Here is a 22771-nt window from a genome sequence, read left to right on the forward strand (position 1 = left end):
GCATCTCCTTTTATCTCAAATAAAAGATATTTATGAAGTGTCGACACTGTCGGTCAAACGCCCAGTTGCACCCTGATAGTTTCTCTCGCACAGACACACACACTCGCACACACACAGACACACACACTCGCACACACACAGACACACACACTCGCACACACACACTCGCACACACACACACACACACACTCGCACACACACAGGCACAAGACAGGTGGTAGGAGGAATGCTACTTTATGTCATCCTCTTATCATCCGGCAGAGTAAAAACATAAACTGAAGCAAAAGTATTGCACAAACCCACAACTAGCTTCATGCATACAAACATAATACACTATACACTGTTCTTCAACATTGCAGAAAACATCTAGCATACGTACCCTAATTGCGGAAAATACTGTTTACACAAAATCTTACTTATCACATTCCTATAATTACTCATAAATTTCTTTCTTTCTTTATTTTGTGTTTAACGTCGTTTTCAACCGTGACGGGGGAAGGGGGAAGATGGGATAGAGCCACTTGTCAATTGTTTCTTGTTCACAAAAGCACTAATCAAAAATTTGCTCCAGGGGCTTGCAACGTAGTACAATATATTACCTTACTGGGAGAATGCAAGTTTCCAGTACAAAGGACTTAACATTTCTTACATACTGCTTGACTAAAATCTTTACAAAAATTGACTATATTCTATACAAGAAACACTTAACAAGGGTAAAAGGAGAAACAGAATCTGTTAGTCGCCTCTTACGACATGCTGGGGAGCATCGGGTAAATTCTTCCCCCTAACCCGCGGGGGGTAAATGCTGAACGGACCAATGCAATAATTGACAGCAGTCTTTGTATGAACAATGGCTGAGGTTATGTCAAGGGGTGTGTCTGGGAACCAACGAATGGTGAAATATTTTCACAAGATACATTGTGTATCACTCACAAACTGCATAGCAGCAACTGGCCATTCTAAAAAAAAACTGTTCTACTATTGTTCATCTGTCAAATGTGTGTTAGCACAGAAAACACTTGCCCCAACTCTAGAAAAAGTAGGAACACTGGTTGTTGAACATTATACGTTATTTGTATATTTGACCAAAATATGACTTTTTCCACTAGTTGTAGATCGAGACAGTCAGTGTTCCTCCGAGACCGCTCTAGCGGTCTGGGGGAACAATGACTGTCGAGATCTGTGTAAAATGTCATATTTTGGTCAAAAATACAAATAACATTTATGTATCGATCGATTCTGGTTAGATTTCCTTTCAGTTTATGATTGAACGCACACAAACATGCACTATTTTGTTGTCTCGGCTGGCCGCCTAAATATGAAGTTTTGTGGGCCTCTGACGTCGCATGGCTCAAAGAATGGAAATCCAGTGTTCAAGTGATACATATTTGCTTGTTTTTCTGTCATTGTTTTTTTAATATAATATACCTTTCAGGCATAAAATAAATGATGTAAACCCAAAACAAAAGTTCAGCTTAAGAGAAAACAGCATGCTTGAACTGTTTCATTCAACTCAACACACTGAGCCGATGAGAACAACACTAATGAAACAGGCGATGAATGACGAAAGCACCCTACTTGCGCCATGACGGGCCTGCTGGAAGAAAAAAAATGTTCATGTCAAACAAACGGTAACGCACGTCATAGCTGTACAAACAATCATCCTGATTAACACACCTATGTTCATGTCAAACAGTAACACACGTCATAGCTGTACAAACATCCAGTCTTATCATTGAATAACACACCAATGTTTTAGCAGGACATTTGACTCCTCATAATGTAGCATGTTTTGATTTTACTCGGACTGTATTATACAGTCACACCATACCATCTTCTCAAACAATGCCATCCATCAAACAATGCCATCCATCAAACAATGCCATCCATCAAACAATGCCATCCATCAAACAATGCCATCCATCAAACAATGCCATCCATCAAACAATGCCATCCATCAAACAATGCCATCCATCAAACAATGCCATCCATCAGGTCATGTTGCAAAAGCACTACCTACACACAAGGTCAATGATTAGCCAGTGCGGTCTTGTAAATGCAGAGTAAAGAGTCGATCTACTACTGCTTGTGTATTACATCCTGCATGTGTTAATTGCATGTACTCAAGAAGGCCGTACACAATCAAATCTCATCCTTCTTCTTCTTCTGCGTTCGTGGGCTGAAACTCCCATGTACACTCGTGTTTTTTGCACGAGTGGAATTTTACGTGTATGACCGTTTTTTACCCCACCATTTAGGCAGCCATACGCCGTTTTTGGAGGAAGCATGCTGGGTATTTTCGTGTTTCTATAACCCACCGAACTCGGACATGGATTACAGGATCTTTTTCGTGCGCACTTGGTCTTGTGCTTGCGTGTACACACGGGGGTGTTCGGTCACCGAGGAGAGTCTGCACCCAAAGTTGACTCTGAGAAATAAATCTCTCGCCGAACGTGGGGACGAACTCACGCTGACAGCGGCCAACTGGATACAAATCCAGCGCGCTACCGACTGAGCTACATCCCCGCCCAAAATCTCATCCAAGACAGTGACTAAAGTGATATTGATAGCGTACCTTGACCACTTTCAAACTCACATAATACTGTACAGATGGAATAGTTTCTGTTGAGTACAGTAATCCTTTGTTTTTTTTAACTTTATAGTTTCAGTTATTAAATCAAAGTTGTATGTATTTTGCAATTTAAACAAGAAGGGCAAAGCCCATATGACTCACATGCTTGACCTTGACCTTTCATGACATCATACACTAAGAACTGCTTTACACATTTTTCCTACAAAAATACATGTGACCTTGACCCAAGGTCAAGGTCATCCAAGGTCATGCAACACAAAGCTGTTAATTCAAGACATAGGAAGTACAATGGTGCTTCTACCATGAGATATGGTCACTTTTAGTGGTTCACTACCTTATTTTGGTCACATTTCATAAGGGTCAAAGTGACCTTGATCATATGTGACCAAATGTGTCTCATGATGAAAGCATAACATGTGCCCCACATAATTTTTAAGTTTGAAACAGTTATCTTCCATAGTTCAGGGTCAAGGTCACTTCAAAATATGTATACAATCCAACTTTGAAGAGCTCCTGTGACCTTGACCTTGAAGCAAGGTAAACCAAACTGGTATCAAAAGATGGGGCTTACTTTGCCCTATATATCATATATAGGTGAGGTATTCAATCTCAAAAACTTCAGCGAAAATGGGAAAAATGTGAAAAATAGCTGTTTTTTAGACAACATTTATGGCCCCTGCGACCTTGACCTTGAAGCAAGGTCAAGATGCTATGTATGTTTTTTGGGGCCTTGTCATCATACACCATCTTGCCAAATTTGGTACTGATAGACTGAATAGTGTCCAAGAAATATCCAACGTTAAAGTTTTCCGGACGGACGGACGGACGACTCGGGTGAGTACATAGACTCACTTTTGCTTCGCATGTGAGTCAAAAAACTCGCACAACATGCTTTGTAACATGTCCACAAAGCCCCACATCTCAATTCGTTGAAAAAACATGAAATATTTACACAGGGACTAAATGATTAAAATATCAAACAGAACAACAAACAAGACTGAATTGTTCACACACACACACACACACACACACACACACACACACACACACACACACACACACTCACACACACATGAAGAAGGACTTGTATTGTTAGAGTCTGGGTTTTTTACTTTAAAAAATCTAGATCATTTTAGATTTAGAAGTCAAATTTAGTTTCATCAGAAGCTGTAAAAGCATACATACATGTGTGTGTGTGACTCGACACATAAAAACTCAAGATTAATACAAAAGTGACTGGTCTGTTCTAACCCTAGTAAAATTAAAAGGCAGTTTTCTCATCAAGCTTAAATTTCATCTTGTGCAGTTCAAACTACCGTACTTTTCGGACTATAAGGCGATACTTTTTTTTTTTTTTTTTTTACTTAAAATTGTGGGGTCGCCTTATACACGACGTCGCCTTATTCTCGGATAAAATAGGTTTCACGAGCACTGTGAACTTGAAATCAATGAGCAACTAACAACCATTTAAGTGAACACAATTCAAGCAATGTTGATCGCCGAAAAAATTACCTGAACACTAGTTGCGTTGAAACACGACAGTCGACAGTCGGTCTCTTGACACTTCAACTGGGTACCGCTTCAACTTGCACTTCGACTTTGTCACTGTCAAGATGCCGAAAACGAAGAGAGCTTCATACGATGCTGCCTTCAAGATGAGGGTTCAGATTTCTCTGGATTTTCTGGGAGTGAGAGTGACGACGACGACGAGGAGTGACGATTGAGGTACCGCTGATCTTTTCCCTGACTTTCTGTTTGAAACAGTGTTTCCTGCCGATTTTGAGCGGTCGCCATGTTTGATCATTGATGTTGCTGTTGTTTTTTTCTATGTACGATGTTTTTCTTCATTTTTTTCTTTCATGCCATCGCCTTATGCACGACACCATCGCCTTATCCATGGCATCGCCTTATTCTAGGCTTTTTTCATTTTTTTTTAAAAAGTAGGGGGTGCGCCCTATACACGGCAGCGCCTTATAGTCCGAAAAGTACGGTAGTCTAAAATCAACAGCAATGTTTTGTTTGTTCTAATGCCTCAAAACATTGATCAGCTGGAACACAAAGGGATAAATGATAACAGCAGCAAACATGAATTTAATGCAGGCAACATGTTTAACACAATGGGATTTCACTGCATGCATTTGCATTCAGCCACCAGGAATACTTTTGCTTCACACCTTAACCATGCTGCATGGCTCACTTGAAGCGATGGGCTAATTTAGTCATGCGTTCACTTTAAGGAAAATGAGGTAGATCTCAACACATCCAAGCCCAAGCACAAACAAAAAGAGACGGTAAATATAATTTGATTATACTGCTATAATCTGAAAGGGAGTTATTCATCAGCGTTCGATGGAGGGGAGCAAAATGCACATACACCACCCCTAGTCAATATTCGCTTCCGTGGCAAGATACACTCGGAGATCATTTTCCCTCTACAACATAGCATGCCATGATGACTTGGTTTGGCTCCGCTTATTGCATCGGATTAACTACCTTTGTTGGGAGAGCCAGCTACGTACTCTAGTCTACTTGACAAATACCAGTTGTTAAGGTAGCTGGCGCAGTCACTCGTGGTTATGAATAAGTTGCATTCAATTTCCGCATGGTTGATGCCACCCATACACACGCAGGAGAGAAAGAGTCCTGCATGGTTGATGTCAGCCATACACACACGCAGGGGAGAAAGAGTCCTGCATGGTTGATGTCAGCCATACACACACGCAGGAGAGAAAGAGTCCTGCATGGTTGATGTCACCCATACACAGGCAGGGGAGAAAGAGTCCTGCATGGTTGATGTCACCCATACACACGCAGGAGAGAAAGAGTCCTGCATGGTTGATGTCACCCATACACACACGCAGGGGAGAAAGAGTCCTGCATGGTTGATGTCACCCATACACACACGCAGGGGAGAAAGAGTCCTGCATGGTTGATGTCACCCATACACACACGCAGGGGAGAAAGAGTCCTGCATGGTTGATGTCACCCATACACACAGGCAGGGGAGAAAGAGTCCTGCATGGTTGATGCCACCCATACACACAGGCAGGAGAGAAAGAGTCCTGCATGGTTGATGTCACCCATACACACAGGCAGGGGAGAAAGAGTCCTGCATGGTTGATGTCACCCATACACACAGGCAGAGGAGAAAGAGTCCTGCATGGTTGATGTCACCCATACACACAGGCAGAGGAGAAAGAGTCCTGCATGGTTGATGTTAGCCAAACACACACGCAGGGGAGAAAGAGTCCTGCATGGTTGATGCCATCCATACACACACGCAGGGGAGAAAGAGTCCTGCATGGTTGATGTCACCCATACACACACGCAGGAGAGAAAGAGTCCTGCATGGTTGATGTCAGCCATACACACACGCAGGAGAGAAAGAGTCCTGCATGGTTGATGTCAGCCATACACACACGCAGGAGAGAAAGAGTCCTGCATGGTTGATGTCACCCATACACACAGGCAAGGGAGAAAGAGTCCTGCATGGTTGATGTCACCCATACACACAGGCAGGAGAGAAAGAGTCCTGCATGGTTGATGTCACCCATACACACAGGCAAGGGAGAAAGAGTCCTGCATGGTTGATGTCACCCATACACACAGGCAGGGGAGAAAGAGTCCTGCTTGGTTGATGTCACCCATACACACAGTCACAGGCAGGGGAGAAAGAGTCCTGCATGGTTGATGTCACCCATACACACAGGCTGGAGAGAAAGAATCCTGCATGGTTGATGTCACCCATACACACAGGCAAGGGAGAAAGAGTCCTGCATGGTTGATGTCACCCATACACACAGGCAGGGGAGAAAGAGTCCTGCATGGTTGATGTCACCCATACACACAGGCAGGAGAGAAAGAGTCCTGCATGGTTGATGCCACCCATACACACAGGCAGGGGAGAAAGAGTCCTGCATGGTTGATGCCACCCATACACACAGTCCTTCGCGTCCTCTCCTGGGCAAAGCCACACTCTCACTGCAGCACACACGACGGTGAATTCCTGAGGTCTCTCTCCTCCAACAAATCCTTGCCCTCACCCTCGTCATACTCCGCGTAGTCGTCGTTGTCGTCGTACGCCTCGTCGGTGGGCAGGGGGAAGTAATCACGGTCCATTCCCATCATGCACTTGTTGCCCGTACACCGGTGGTACGCCTTGTTCGCCATGCGAGAACCGAGCAGCACGCTGGGAATGCTGGCCAGCTGGGAGGCGATGGTTGGAGACCTTAAGACACAGAGGAGAGACTTAAATTATAGGAACAAAGTCGAAAAACAAAAGAAATCTGTACTCACCAATACAAGTACAGCACACTCAAAAAAAGTGTCAAATTTTCGTCTATTGAGGCTAAATCTTCTGGAATAAAATTTGTTAAAAGCAATGAACAACGACGATCACTGACTTGTTGATGCCCTTGTTCATCTTAGTGTCTGACAGGGAGCGGTATCTTACTGCCTAAAGCAATGATCGAACAACAAGAACCACGACTTAATTATTGTGTAAACCAACAACCAATACTGACTTGTTGACCCCCTTGTTGATCTTGTGCAGCTTGGTGTCAGACAGGGAGCGGTATCGCTGGAGGTCGGTCTTGCTGCCACAGGGCAGAGCTGCCAGCTTTTCAGGCAGGTGGTCGGGGTTGCAGTGACCATGCGCACAGCTCAGGATGTAGCCGATGATGGGCACGGGCATGGGCACTGCCCAGGGATCAGGCTCCGCCTCATGGAAGTCCTGCACAGTCACAGCCACGCTCATTGTATGCCACTCCTTTCAGTTTGCACCCATGTAGGACTCTACAGCTGAAGGCCAACGTTTGAAGCACTTTCTGATACAAGGATTTACCTTCAGCATAATAACTTTTTTCCTCAACTTTTACCCCTGCACCCTTTTGACCGATAACCCCTTGTGTATGGCTAAAGAAGTGCCTTCTGTGTAGATTTTTCACATGTTAAACTTAAAAGTGGGGGTTGCACCTTTTTCAACGCAGCGCCTTGTAGCCCCGAAAATATGGTAGTAAACATCATGCAATACCTGCAGTAACTGGTACTCCAGGAGTTCCCTCATCAGCGGCTGACCTCGACGGTCCTTGAAACACAAGGGAGACCGGTTGTCCTGCACACACACCATACAATACGTACAATACAATTCAGCATCCCGCTACAGTCTGTCTGTTGCAGCATGTCAAGTGTGATTCCTACACTCATCTTTTGGGAGTACATGTAACATCAATGTACTTGCTTGTTCAGATTGAATGTAAAGCAGTTTACTTGGTTCAATGATAAACACACCATTTGTATGTGCTGTACCCTGTTTGCTACGGGTGGGGTGCTGTACCCTGTTTGCTACGGGTGGGGTGCTGTACCCTGTTTGCTACGGGTGGGGTGCTGTACCCTGTTTGCTACGGGTGGGGTGCTGTACCCTGTTTGCTACGGGTGGGGTGCTGTACCCTGTTTGCTACGGTTGGGGTGCAGGATTATAGTAGTGGCTGCAAAGTCAAAAATGACAGTAACAGATCGACATTTTTCTTCATGCTTTTTCAGTTTTACAACAAAACTCACTTCATTCTTCTTGCTTCTGTTAATAAATCTTTGCAGCTTTCACATATTCACCCTCACAAAATTCAAGCTACAGTAGTACCTGCAATGAAAGGGCAACCTTGGGATCAGCTCACAGTGTCCCAACATTGCAGATGGCCTAGCTGACATGACATGGATATTTTGGTAGAGATAAAAAGGAACAAAAGCTGTTCTTTAACACTTTCGCGGCGGGAGGTGACTAAATTAGTAACAGCGCTGACACGCCCACGGACGGGAAGTGACTATTTGAGTAACAGACATACAAGGTACACGACTCGTGATTGCTTCCCGGTTTTTGAAGCTTGCAATAAACTGAGTTGTTTCCCTTGATACACGTGACTTGCTCTTTCGCCATGTGCAAATTAGAGAAGATTTGAGTGGTTTTTTCGAACAAAAAAAATGAATCGAAGGCGAGCCTTGTCACGGGAGGAGATTCTCCGGATGTTGGATCTTGAGGATCCTGTAGATCATGATTCCGACGTGTTGTTTTCGCCTCAAGAAAGCGATAATAGCAGTGATATTGAGGAAGAAACAGTCCTGTTGTTGCTAGTATGAGTCGGCAAACTACACGTGGTAGGGTGGTACTGCATGGATCTTGGAACCGTGTAGTTGCAAGGGGGGCGTGGCAGCACTGATAACAATGGATGGCTGGAGCCTCCTAATCCTTTTGGAAATGTTCATAGGTGTACAGCTGGGACTTTGTTGTGAAAATGTGACTTATATTCAATATGGATTACCTAGACATCATTTGGTGAGTGTCACAGTTTTGTTTCATTTGAGTCAGGATGCTGTGAGTGAATGCGGGATTTGCTTGTTTTTTTCTTTGTACTGTCTCCTTATTTCTGTGTAGAATTTTAACAATATTTCAGCTAATTCATAGGTTTTACACCTTGTTTGGTTATAAAATTATTTATAATACTTTCTGTTAAAAAAGAACTTTTAAAAAAGCAGTGGAAAAGAAAACACACACAAAAAAAACGTTAAAAAACACAAATTATCCCCCTTTCACCCCCCCCTTTGCTAAAACAAATCGTGTGACAAACTTATAAATAGCACGACTGAACTGGGCATCCATTTTTTAATTAGTACACAAAATTTGGTGGTGATTGGACTTAATTCAAGCTTGCTAGACAGATTTCTTTACAGTTACTGTTTTTTGGGAAGTTTCTTGGTGGCAAGCTTGGGCAGGCAGGACGTTAACGCCGTGGGCATGCTAGTCACAATAGTGTTAAGGGAGGTGTCCTCTCATTGGAGAGGCCAAACATTGCTGGTACGGATGTAGTTTCACAGTGATAGACAGAAAGTACCACACCTTGTCCATGGTGAACTCAGACGCCCCGTAGTCCATCAGGAGGTCCACCAGGTGTTTTGTTATAAAGCTATAGGTTATCAAAGTGACAGAAAGTACCACACCTTGTCCATGGTGAACTCAGACGCCCCGTAGTCCATCAGGAGGTCCACCAGGTGTTTTGTTATAAAGCTATAGGTTATCAAAGTGACAGAAAGTACCACACCTTGTCCATGGTGAACCCAGACGCCCCATAGTCCATCAGGAGGTCCACCAGGTGTTTTGTTATAAAGCTATAGGTTATCAAAGTGACAGAAAGTACCACACCTTGTCCATGGTGAACTCGGACGCCCCGTAGTCCATCAGGAGGTCCACCAGGTGTTTTGTTATAAAGCTATAGGTTATCAAAGTGACAGAAAGTACCACACCTTGTCCATGGTGAACTCGGACGCCCCGTAGTCCATCAGGAGGTCCACCAGGTGTTTTGTTATAAAGCTATAGGTTATCAAAGTGACAGAAAGTACCACACCTTGTCCATGGTGAACTCAGACGCCCCGTAGTCCATCAGGAGGTCCACCAGGTGTTTGCCGTCCTCCAGGGCGTAGGTGTAGTGCAGGCAGGTGCGAAAATACTGAAAGTACACAACACAATGTCGTCATATCTCACTGTCACTGCTGGAGATCCAGGGACAGGGGACACAATGTCGTCATATCTCACTGTCACTGCTGGAGATCGAGGGACAGGGGACACAATGTCGTCATATCTCACTGTCACTGCTGGAGATCCAGGGACAGGGGATGGGCAGGAAGAGGTTACAAGTCACGTACAATGAGGTGAAAGCTAGGAGATAAGATAAGAGTTCATAGTCCTGTACAGAGCTTACCCTCATCAAAACTCCTGTACAGAGCTTACCCTCATCAAAAGTCCTGTACAGAGCTTACCCTCATCAAAACTCCTGTACAGAGCTTACTCTCATCAAAACTCCTGTACAGAGCTTACCCTCATCAAAACTCCTGTACAGAGCTTACTCTCATCAAAACTCCTGTACAGAGCTTACCCTCATCAAAACTCCTGTACAGAGCTTACCCTCATCAAAACTCCTGTACAGAGCTTACTCTCATCAAAACTCCTGTACAGAGCTTACTCTCATCAAAACTCCTGTACAGAGCTTACCCTCATCAAAAATCCTGTACAGAGCTTACCCTCATCAAAACTCCTGTACAGAGCTTACCCTCATCAAAAATCCTGTACAGAGCTTACCCTCATCAAAACTCCTGTACAGAGCTTACCCTCATCAAAACTCCTGTACAGAGCTTACCCTCATCAAAAATCCTGTACAGAGCTTACCCTCATCAAATCTCCTGTACAGAGCTTACCCTCATCAAAACTCCTGTACAGAGCTTACCCTCATCAAAACTCCTGTACAGAGCTTACCCTCATCAAAACTCCTGTACAGAGCTTACCCTCATCAAAACTCCTGTACAGAGCTTACCCTCATCAAAACTCCTGTACAGAGCTTACTCTCATCAAAACTCCTGTACAGAGCTTACCCTCATCAAAACTCGGGCTGCTTTCTCACTGGGGAAAGACTCAGCTGCCGTACAGCACATACAGCGCATACAGCGCTTAGCGCTTTTAGTTATGCGCTATAGAAATCTCCTTAATAAATAAATAAATACAGTACTGCACTTCCCATTTTTACATTTAGTCAATTTTTGACTAAATGTTTTAACGTAGAGGGGAGAATCGAGACGAGGGTGTGGTGTATGTGTGTGTGTGTGCGTGTGTAGAGCGATTGAGAGTAAACTACTGGACCGATCTTTATGAAATTTGACATGAGAGTTCCTGGGTATGACATCCCCGGACGTTTTTTTCATTTTTTCGATATATGTCTTTGATGACGTCATATCCGGCTTTTTGTAAAAGTTGAGGCGGCACTGTCACACCCTCATTTTTCAATCAAATTGATTGAAATTTTGGCCAAGCAATCTTCGACGAAGGCCGGGGTTTGGTATTGCATTTCATCTTGGTGGCTTAAAAATTAATTAATGACTTTGGTCATTAAACATCTAAAAATTGTAATTAAAATCATTTTTTTATAAAACGATCCAAATTTACGTTCATCTTATTCTTCATCATTTTCTGATTCCAAAAACATATAAATATGTTATATTCGGATTAAAAACAAGGTCTGAAAATTAAACATATAAAAATTATTATCAAAATCAAATTTCCGAAATTGATTTAAAAACACTTTCATCTTATTCCTTGTCGGTTCCTGATTCCAAAAACATATAGATATGATATGTTTGGATTAAAAACACGCTCAGAAAGTTACAACGAAGAGAGGTACAGAAAAGCGTGCTATCCTTCTCAGCGCAACTACTACCCCGCTCTTCTTGTCAATTTCACTGCCTTTGTCACGAGCGGTGGACTGACGATGCTACGAGTATACGGTCTTGCTGAAAAATTGCATTGCGTTCAGTTTCATTCTGTGAGTTCGACAGCTTGACTAAATGTTGTATTTTCGCCTTACGCGACTTGTTTCTTCTTTTTCCTGCATGCGTGTATTCATATTTGAAAGCCCTGAGACTTTCACTGTCAATTTTGCGTGTATACAAGGGTGTTCGGACACCGAAGAGAGTCTGCACAAAATTGACTGTGGAAAAAAATCCCTTGCCGAACGTGGGGATGGAACTCACACCGATAGCGACAACGGGTTTTGAAGCCAGCGACTGACTGAGCTATTTCCCTCGTTGGTGTTAAATTTCCCCCACCATGAAAATTAGGCTTGGTAGCTCTGCCCAAATGACGGCAAAGTTTTGAGCTGTGTGAAATAAGTTTGCGGTTACCCCGACTACCAGCACCAAACAGCATCCCTGTACTTGACACAGTTGTGGCACACTCTGCATTTCACTAGCACCACTAGCACCACTTCCGTAGTGAGACAATTTCATTACTGTACATCCAAAGTGGTAGATGAAGTTTCGCTGACACAATCCCATCGCTCCAAACATGCACAGGAAGCCTGTCAAGTACACTGTTGTTTTCTTGTTGTCCTGCTTTCCATTTGATCAGCACCATGGCTTTGAGGGAAGAAGACGGTTCAAATAACAGCAGGGAACATTCTAGGTTGAAATGGCAAGGATATTTCTCTTCCCTTCATTAAATGAGGAATGACAGTAATTACACAAGTTACCTGATCACGGATGGAGTCGAGTCTCTGCTTGCGCTGGTAGACGAGTGTTTCTGCCAGGAGCTCCAGCATGTCGTACGATCCCCGCAGTGCAGCCTTGTGGAGCAGGGGCTGGCCGTCTCCCTGAAATAACACACACATACACTGATAGAGATAGATATAAAATAGTTATAGCCACCATAACACACACACACACTGATAGAGATAGATATAAAATAGTTATAGCCACCATAACACACACACACACTGATAGAGATAGATATAAAATAGTTATAGCCACCATAACACACACACACACTGATAGAGATAGATATAAAATAGTTATAGCCACCATAACACACACACACACTGATAGAGATAGATATAAAATAGTTATAGCCACCATAACACACACACACACTGATAGAGATAGATATAAAATAGTTATAGCCACCATAACACACACACACACTGATAGAGATAGATATAAAATAGTTATAGCCACCATAACACACACACACACTGATAGAGATAGATATAAAATAGTTATAGCCACCATAACACACACACACACTGATAGAGATAGATATAAAATAGTTATAGCCACCATAACACACACACACACTGATAGAGATAGATATAAAATAGTTATAGCCACCATAACACACACACACACTGATAGAGATAGATATAAAATAGTTATAGCCACCATAACACACACACACACTGATAGAGATAGATATAAAATAGTTATAGCCACCATAACACACACACACACTGATAGAGATAGATATAAAATAGTTATAGCCACCATAACACACACACACACTGATAGAGATAGATATAAAATAGTTATAGCCACCATAACACACACACACACTGATAGAGATAGATATAAAATAGTTATAGCCACCATAACACACACACACACACTGATAGAGATAGATATAAAATAGTTATAGCCACCATACGAACTGCGTCCTGGTACAGTGGAACCCCCCTTTTACGACCTTTACAAATCTGATAAATCAGGGCTTAAAAAGGAGGTAGTCTTAAAATTGGGGTCAATTTACAGAGGCTATAAACAGAACGTCTGAGAAGGGAAGTCTTTAAACCGGGTTCCACTGTACTCTCAAACTGTGAAAATATCAAATCGTTTGGGTTCCCAGGTCTCCACTGTACTCTCAAACTGTGAAAATATCAAATCGTTTGGGTTCCCAGGTCTCCACTGAACTCTCAAACTGTGAAAATATCAAATCGTTTGGGTTCCCAGGTCTCCACTGAACTCTCAAACTGTGAAAATATCAAATCGTATGGGTTCCCAGGTCTCCACTGAACTCTCAAACTGTGAAAATATCAAATCGTATGGGTTCCCAGGTCTCCACTGAACTCTCAAACTGTGAAAATATCAAATCGTATGGGTTCCCAGGTCTCCACTGAACTCTCAAACTGTGAAAATATCAAATCGTATGGGTTCCCAGGTCTCCACTGAACTCTCAAACTGTGAAAATATCAAATCGTATGGGTTCCCAGGTCTCCACTGTACTCTCAAACTGTGAAAGTATCAACCTATTTATATTGTTCAGTGATTAAAAGAAAGTGCGTCGGGGGATATCCAGAGCAAGGTAGCTTTTTTTCTCTTAAACATACAGTCGAGATCATTTAACACGAAAAACGATGAGCCAAAAAAAACCATTACGCGAAACGTGTTGTCAGCCCCAATCATTCCCTTCATAAACCCTACAAAAAAAAACATCATAACGCGAAATAAAACGATCTGAGACTCACGCAAAAAACGTTTACACGAAGCCAATTCTCGGTCTCTTGCACCACCAAACAACTGTTTTTTTCAACTTGTAGCTTCCAAAGCGAGAAGTGTTCACGTGTTTGCACGGCCCATTGAAAGAAAGAATGAAATGGTCGACGTAAACTTAGACTTTATCACAAAGTCGGTACAGCTCTCTTGTGGTGTTTGCTTCTTGCGCGTGCATATTCTTCCCGATAATTCCATAATCTCTCACTTTGGAAATTGGAGCAGATGGCACACAAATGTCACGGTGTATCAAGATTCTGAAGCCACTTCCGAAAACACTCTACGGCTTACGTGCGTTTGTTCGGTTGGTCAGCACCGATCAACTCTGTTGAAGCGTTTATACTTAAAACAGGTATCTTAATTCTATGCTTTAATCATTTCATCACTTCATTGGCCCGTCAAAACACGGAAAAAAGCGGCTTCCTTTGGAAATACAGTAGTCCCTTCCATTTCCGGCCCTTTCGTGGGCGTGAACCTGCCTGGAGCGGCCAGCTTTCCCATGACTAATGAGTTTTCCTTCTATAATTGACTCTTAATGGCCGTTAACCTGTCTGACGCGGTCAACGGTCACTGATTTTTGCCCTAAGGTGCCCCTCTTACTCGACAGGAGCGGCCACTTAACGGCCACTTGTCACGTTCGCGGGCGAGCGCCTGTGGCTCTCCCCGCCCACCCACCTCCCACCTGCTATCTGGCCGTTAGAAATCTGCACCTGTCCACTTTCTATAACTGTTAACACATGTATCGCCTGTTAATAAAGCTGACGAGTCAAACTCAAGATTGTTTTTGTTTACATTGGAGTGTGAGCGATCGCTGCGTGTTTGTGTTTGTTTGTTTCGTGAATGAAGACGTGAGTGATTGTTGAGTGATTATTTGAAGCCTTTGCAAGCCCGTCAAGAATTTGTTCAGTCAGTCAGTCAGTCTTTCAGAATGGCAACACAAACTCCAACAAAGAAAAGACTGGTGCTGACTTTAGAGCAAAGAGTGAAGGTTATTAAGGCAGCAGAGAATACTTACGCATGCGCAAACTGTAAATACAGACATGCGCATACATGTACATTTACGGCAGTCACTTCCGGATCGATCACAGCTGATGTGAGTTTGAAACACTTGTTTATCTGACACTCAAATACATATATAATAATCCAAACAACACACATAGAAACATACGAAACAATAGCTTAGCCAGGACGATCGAGTTAAACACGCAAATAATTAAGATGTATAAACAAAAGCAAAACTAACAGAGACAATGAATCGGCGGCTCGTGGATGATCGCTTTCTTTTCTTCATGAAAACTTGATCGTGTTTTGGGGGTTTTTTTTTGGAGGAGGAGGGGGCCTGTAATGAACGGCCACCTGATATTTGCGGTCACCTTTGCAATGACTAATGGGTGACCGGATATGGCAGGTACTACTGTAGAGCCTTTTATTCGCTGTCGGAGAAATGAAGCGACCCGAAAGTCAGACTCCTGCAAAGTTAACAACAACTAGACGCGGGCTGTATTCTTACACAAAAGAGTACTTCTGTTCAAACCGAATCGCGTCAGCAGTTCAAACGAGTTTCGCGAACATCGCTGCAAGTAAACCGATTTCAAAATAGTTTGATCATTTTCGTTATCGCGAAAAAAAATATTGGTCCCTTTCATTTCGTGTAAAGCGATCTCGACTGTAAAGACAAATGCCAGAAATATACGTAACTCTGTCGAGTTTGTATGGGTTGTCAAAGAGTGACTACTCTTGCTTTTATTGAGGCAAACTTTCCCACATGCTCTTTGTCTATGTGTGGAGACAAACACTCTTGCCAGTGACAGTAATGCCAGGGAAAGTGTGCCTCAATAAAAGCAAGAGTAGTCACTCTTTCAAAATCAACACAAACCCGACAGAGTTATTTCCTGACATTGTCTCACTGACCTGAGAGTTACAACGCTTACAAAACGGGTTACAACGCTTACAAAATGGGTTACAACGCTTACCAAATGGGTTACAATGCTTACAAAATGGGTTACAACGCTTACAAAACGGGTTACAACGCTTACAAAATGGGTTACAACGCTTACAAAATGGGTTACAACGTTTACAAAATGGGTTACAACGCTTACAAAATGGGTTACAACGCTTACAAAATGGGTTTGTTGGTATTGTTTTTGTTTGGAGGCACTTGAAGGCATTGAGAAACTTTGATCCCATGGTAGCCATGACCCACACTAATTCGTACTAAGCAAGGACTTACGGGTCTCCTGCAGTCAGCCAGACAGGGGCTGAGACCGTGAGGCTCGTTGTGTCTGAAGTACAGCAGTTGTCGCAAGGTCTCCACGTCAAGGTTCTCCACCGCCGCGTGCACCTGTTCCACCTGGTCCTGCACAAGGTACACATTGAATGAAGTGCCCTGCCTAAAACACACACCTCATTTTTGCATTGGAAGCTAGATTTCAGTGCTCACCCTAGTCATGTGCTGAGAAAAACTTTTATCAAACATCATCTTTGTTTATTTTTTGGTTTTCGTTTTAAACCAGCCTTTTCTTTTTTTCTTTAATACTTTCTTGTTGTCTTGCACGGGATGCAATGATTGTATTCACCATGCACCATCTGCTCTGTACTTTCATACTGCTCTGTACTTTCATACTGCTCTGTACTTTCATACTGCTCTGTACTTTCATACTGCAATAATTGGAATCAAACAATTAACTTTAAATGCATTCACCCTGCCGCTGTTACTGAAGACAAAGTTCTACTCAATACATTAGGCAAATAGGCAACAACATATTCCACCTTTTTTGCTGTGTTCTACTGTGAGTTTGTTGTGTACGTTATAATGGTATTCATCTAATGCGCTTGGCATGTTGCTATTCAAGCCATATTGACGTTTACAAGAAATGTGCATACCTGATACAACGGTAAATACTTGTAATAGGCATCAATAGAACCATCAGCTTGACTTTCAACACCGTCCAAGCTCTGAAACACAAAAGCGAAAGGTCAAGTTTCAACAACAACAACCATAATTACCAGTTGTGATGGAGGGGGGGGGGGGGGGGGGGGAGGGGGAGGGATAGGGGGGAGTCCTCTACTGAGCAGTGATGGACAGTTAGTTATAACCTTGCTGACTGTTCTGATTTCTCTCTGATGGTATCATTCAAGTAATATTTTCGTTTCTAATGAGAACATTACAAAGAAAGGTACTTGAGTTTTTCATTTGATTGGTTGAACGTTGATGTATAGTTTTTGCATTTGATCGTTTTGATGACGGGCGCTGTGGCGTGGTGGTAAGACGTCGGGCTCTTAATCGGAAGGTCGTGAGTTCAAATCCCGGCCGCGGCCGCCTGGTGGGTTAAGTGTGGAGATTTTACCGATCTCCCAGGTCAACTTATGTGCAGACCTGCTAGTGGCTTATCCCCCTTCGTGTGTACACGCAAGCACAAGACCAAGTGCACACGGAAAAGATCCTGTAATCCATGTCAGAGTTCAGTGGGTTATAGAAACACGAAAATACCCAGCATGCTTCCTACCAAAGCGGCGTATGGCTGCCTGAATGGCGGGGTAAAAACGGTCATACACATAAAAATCCACTCGTGCAAAAACACGAGTGTACGGGAGTTTCAGCCCACGAACGCAGAAGAAGAAGAAGAAGAAGATCATTTTGATTACAGTCAAAAGTACATGTGTATTTTCTTTTTTCTTTCTTTTTGTTTGAGCCATAGTATTACTATAAATATTTCCTGAAGCACACTATTTTGCCTGAACAAAATGAGTTAAAAATCCTGAAATTAAGACAGTTTGTTACCAAGTTAATTTAATACATGCTACACAAATGTCAAGTGCTGCCTATTCTGTACAGTGACGGGGCTAATGTTTAACCCTTACACTGGTGCCATTCTGTACAGTGACGGGGCTAATGTTTAACCCTCACACTGGTGCCATTCTGTACAGTGACGGGGCTAATGTTTAACCCTTACACTGGTGCAATTCTGTACAGTGACGGGGCTAATGTTTAACCCTTACACTGGTGCAATTCTGTACAGTGACGGGGCTAATGTTTAACCCTCACACTGGTGCAATTCTGTACAGTGACGGGGCTAATGTTTAACCCTTACAGTGGTGCAATTCTGTACAGTGACGGGGCTAATGTTTAACCCTCACACTGGTGCAATCCTGTACAGTGACGGGGCTAATGTTTAACCCTCACACTGGTGCAATCCTGTACAGTGACGGGGCTAATGTTTAACCCTCACACTGGTGCCATTCTGTACAGTGACGGGGCTAATGTTTAACCCTTACACTGGTGCAATCCTGTACAGTGACGGGGCTAATGTTTAACCCTCACACTGGTGCAATCCTGTACAGTGACGGGGCTAATGTTTAACCCTTACACTGGTGCAATTCTGTAACACATGTAACATAGCCACTGGTGAATTAACAGAGAGAACAAGAGGCGAAGCCTTCAAGGCTCACGTAAGAAATCGACAAACAGTAACACAAACTCAATCACTCCGTCACACACACACACACAGTACACACACACACACACACACACACACACACACACACACACACACACACACACACAGAAAGAGCATAGGTGAAACTGTGCAAGAAAGCGAGACACTAGATCTAGATCTGTCTGTCTGCATGTAGCCTACTTACATGGACACGACTGCCAAATAGTCTCGGCCCGCTCAAAATAACAATCACCGAGACTTTCAGTAATTCCATCGCGTGACGTCTAACCCTCGGACGTCATAATGTGACGTCAATGTAATATGACGTCTTCAAATGTTAAAGTTTCTACCACAGACATACATACATACATACATACGCACGCACGCACGCACGCACGCACAGACAGACAAAAGTTAGCATCGCATAGGCTACACTTCGTGAGCCAAAAATAAAGAAAAATGGTCATATAGGTTTTCGCATCCATGGGAGGTAATCGGAACCGACCAAACAGACTGAGCCAGTCGCGCGACAAATGTCGTGACAACCAGGTGACAGTATACACAACATTTGTGGCGACAACCAGGTGACAGTATACGTAAGGTAGCGCAACATTTGTGGCGACAACCAGGTGACAGTATAGGTAAAGGACAACCAGGTGACAGTGTAGGTAAAGGACAACCAGGTGACAGTATAGGTAAAGGACAACCAGCCTGCGGGTTGCATGCGCTATACAGTGGTACCCCCCTTTAAAGACCTAAACAAATCTTAGAAAATCAGATCTTAAAAGGGAGGAGTTTTAAAACGGAGGTAAAGTGATAGAGAATATCAACAGGAAATGTGAAAAAACAAGGTCTTAAATTGAGGAAGTCTTAAATTTGGGTGTTCCAGTGTACCTTGATGGGGGCGGGCAGGTACTGGTAGCCCTGCAGCACCAAGATCTGCCGGTTGATGCCGGCCTCGTGGAACATCCAGCGTAATACCGCCTGCAATTTTATAAACAAAATTAACCAGCTTGTCGAGTTTTAACCCTTTGGATTTATTCACACTGACTCAATGAAAAGTCACTGCCCCCTGAAATTCAGATTTGCTGGAGTGAATTATGTGCCCTTTATAATGCTGTACTCTACCAAAGGCACTACGCGACTATATAGCAACACAGTTTCTCATGTACCTTAATGCACAGGCACACACACACACACACACACACACACACACACACACTCACACTCACACACACACACACACCCACACACACACACAGACACACACACACACACACACACACACACACATACACACACACACACACACACACACACACACACACACACATGCATATACACTTGAACTCAAATATACAGAAAGAGAGAGACTGGGAGAGGAGGGAGGGGGACAGTTCCATAGCAAGTGTTTACAATATAAGGACGCTGAAAAAAAAGAAATAACTTACATTTTCGATGGAGGCAACCACTTTTTTGCATTTGTGGAGTTCAGCATAGTCTTTGGCGCACAAGTTGGTCTGAAATGTTAAAATGTGTCAATGAAATGTCTAACTATTGCATATCTTAATAAAGTAACACCCACACCATGCAGGAACAACTCTTCAACCCTGTCAAAACAACACACGCACGCACGCACACGCACACACACACACAAGCAAGCACGCACGCACGCGCGTACGCACGCACGCACGCACGCACGCACACACACACACACACACACACAAACACACACACACACACACACACACACACACACACACACACACTGTCACGATCGGGTGACAGAGACCAAGAAAGCGTCACTCAGTGGAGTGCCTGTTCTGGGTCAATGTATGATAGAAAGCGCCTGTACGTGATATTGGGCTACAGCAGAGTTTGCTGACAGTGCTCAACTAGCACGGATGTTTTGTAGTGCACGAGTTTCACAGTGGGGGTTTCTGCTGTCATAGGGCTGACGGTTTTTCGCTGACAGCGCGCACGGGATTTTCACGGATTGAGTTTCTCGTGTCTTTTTTCTGCTTGGGAGGCAGAATTGTGTATAGCTGGACTGGTTTTGTGACAAGGTCAGTCACGTGTTATTGGCTAGGTTGTCTGGGAGAGACACAAGGGCGGCGCACTTGACACCCAGCGGCAGAAGGGGAAGGACCTAATACACAGTTTCTAGAGTATGATGGTTTTTCACCGAATATTGTATTCGGCACTCTAGGGGAGCTTCCACTAGTTAATCCTTCACACTGCCACATATTTTGCTGAGGACAAGTCGTCAACATTCCTTCGTCGGCGATGGCTTTCGCATAAGGATTCGACAAGGGGTTCTGGAGGTTTTCGGTCACTGTTGACGAACAGAGGCTGTTCCAGGGAGGAAGCGGATTTTGCTTCCATGAGAGTACAATCATAGGCTTTTGAGGTAATAAATCATTATTTAACGCTGTTGATGAGTCTGTGTTGTGGAATGAAATACTCTCTGTTGTTCTTTCCAGGTTAGCGCATAATTTACTCTCTGTGACGCTAAAATACTAATCTGTATATGGTTTTTGCAGATAGGGAGAGAAGGACGGAAAATGGCTGTTTTGTTGTTGTAAAAAGTCCGTTTTGTGCAGGCCCACGTGCTCGATGAGATATTTAAAGATGACATGTTTTAAGGTGGTGGGTGAGGGGTAGCTGACATGTTTAGTGCACCGATGCTTTCTGTTTGCAGCCTTCGTTCGTTCGTTTCGTTTCGTGTTCCTGAAACGGCTGCACGGCTGCCTTTGGCGGGACACTGCTAGCCGCAGACGTTGGAGCTGGGACCTGAGGAAGCTACGCTAACCGGCTAACCAGCAGACCGGCTAACCAGCGAACCGGCTAACCAGCAAACCGGCTAACCAGCAACCCGGCTAACCAGCATACCGGCTAACCAGCATACAGAAAGAAAGCTAAGTGCACCGTGTCTTACGCACCCCGTTGACCACCGTTGTCTTTTCTTATCTGTGATTTCATTGGAGTAGTGACAACGTGGGGTGTGTGACCCCTGCATGAACTAGAGCTTTTTGAACAGAACATTCTCATTTGACTGTATTTACACGGGATCAGCGTGTTACTATAATTTTCTATATACTACTGGCATTTTGTCAGTGATCACGGGTTTTTTACGTGTTGAGAACGTAAAAGGAACATATTTTGAGTGAAGGCTCGAGGGAGGTGGCGAGTTTATACATAAACAGGCGTCTGAAACTTATACTTTTGTTGACTCTATTTAATTGTATGACTGCGAGAGTGGATCGTGGTGTGGTTAGTTAATTAGTAGTAATTAACCGGTTCATAATCACCTTAAGTGATATATTGAAACGTGACACACACACACACACACACACACACACACACACACACACACACACACACACACACACACACACACACACACAGATAACTTTACCAGGAAAAAACCCTGTCATTCAAACATGTACATTGGACGTACTACTGACACAAACGCAGTCTGGTACAAAGATTCTCTGTTGCATAGTGATACACCAGGGATGTTGTTACAAATTCACACCTATAGGACAAATGACCTGAGCTCTTCAGAATCAATAGGACATTTGACCGCTTTCAGAAATTCCAATAGGACATCATAATTTTGTGCAAAACTGTCCTTGGAATGGTTCCAAAATCATGTGCACATACACATGCTTTAACACACACACATATAGTATATATACACCGAACATTGTTGCATACATTGTTTTATTAATTTAGTTCCAAATAGGACACAGACAAAAAGAAACAAACATCTAAAAAGCAACCAAAACCTTCGGCACTCTTTTTTTGATTGTCTCACAAACTGCATGATTTGACTAAAAAATGAAATACTGTACTGAGAAAAAAAAAGAGTCCGTTTCTACACAGA

General features: G+C 43.3%; 1 protein-coding gene across 2 annotated transcripts in view; it reads right to left on the minus strand.

Moving 5' to 3' along the window:
• Positions 1-193: 193 nt before the first annotated feature.
• LOC138959125 (serine/threonine-protein phosphatase 6 regulatory ankyrin repeat subunit A-like) overlaps positions 194-22771 on the minus strand; it is a 177430-nt gene continuing 154852 nt past the window's right edge. Inside the window, exons 12-21 of one of the 2 annotated variants that reach the window (XM_070330494.1) lie at positions 20334-20402; positions 19777-19866; positions 17330-17401; positions 16677-16802; positions 12658-12777; positions 9988-10089; positions 7626-7706; positions 7117-7325; positions 6637-6821; positions 194-1594 (exon numbers count right to left, since the gene is read on the minus strand). In XM_070330494.1, the coding sequence (XP_070186595.1) occupies positions 1575-1594; positions 6637-6821; positions 7117-7325; positions 7626-7706; positions 9988-10089; positions 12658-12777; positions 16677-16802; positions 17330-17401; positions 19777-19866; positions 20334-20402 (1074 nt within the window). In that variant the 3' untranslated portion in view covers positions 194-1574. Of the gene's footprint in view, positions 1598-6636; positions 6822-7116; positions 7326-7625; positions 7707-9987; positions 10090-12657; positions 12778-16676; positions 16803-17329; positions 17402-19776; positions 19867-20333; positions 20403-22771 lie in introns of both variants that reach the window. The other variant, XM_070330486.1, reaches the window with a different exon arrangement.

The sequence above is a fragment of the Littorina saxatilis genome, linkage group LG1 (genome assembly GCF_037325665.1).
Source record: "Littorina saxatilis isolate snail1 linkage group LG1, US_GU_Lsax_2.0, whole genome shotgun sequence".
In the NCBI taxonomy this organism is placed as follows: domain Eukaryota; kingdom Metazoa; phylum Mollusca; class Gastropoda; order Littorinimorpha; family Littorinidae; genus Littorina; species Littorina saxatilis.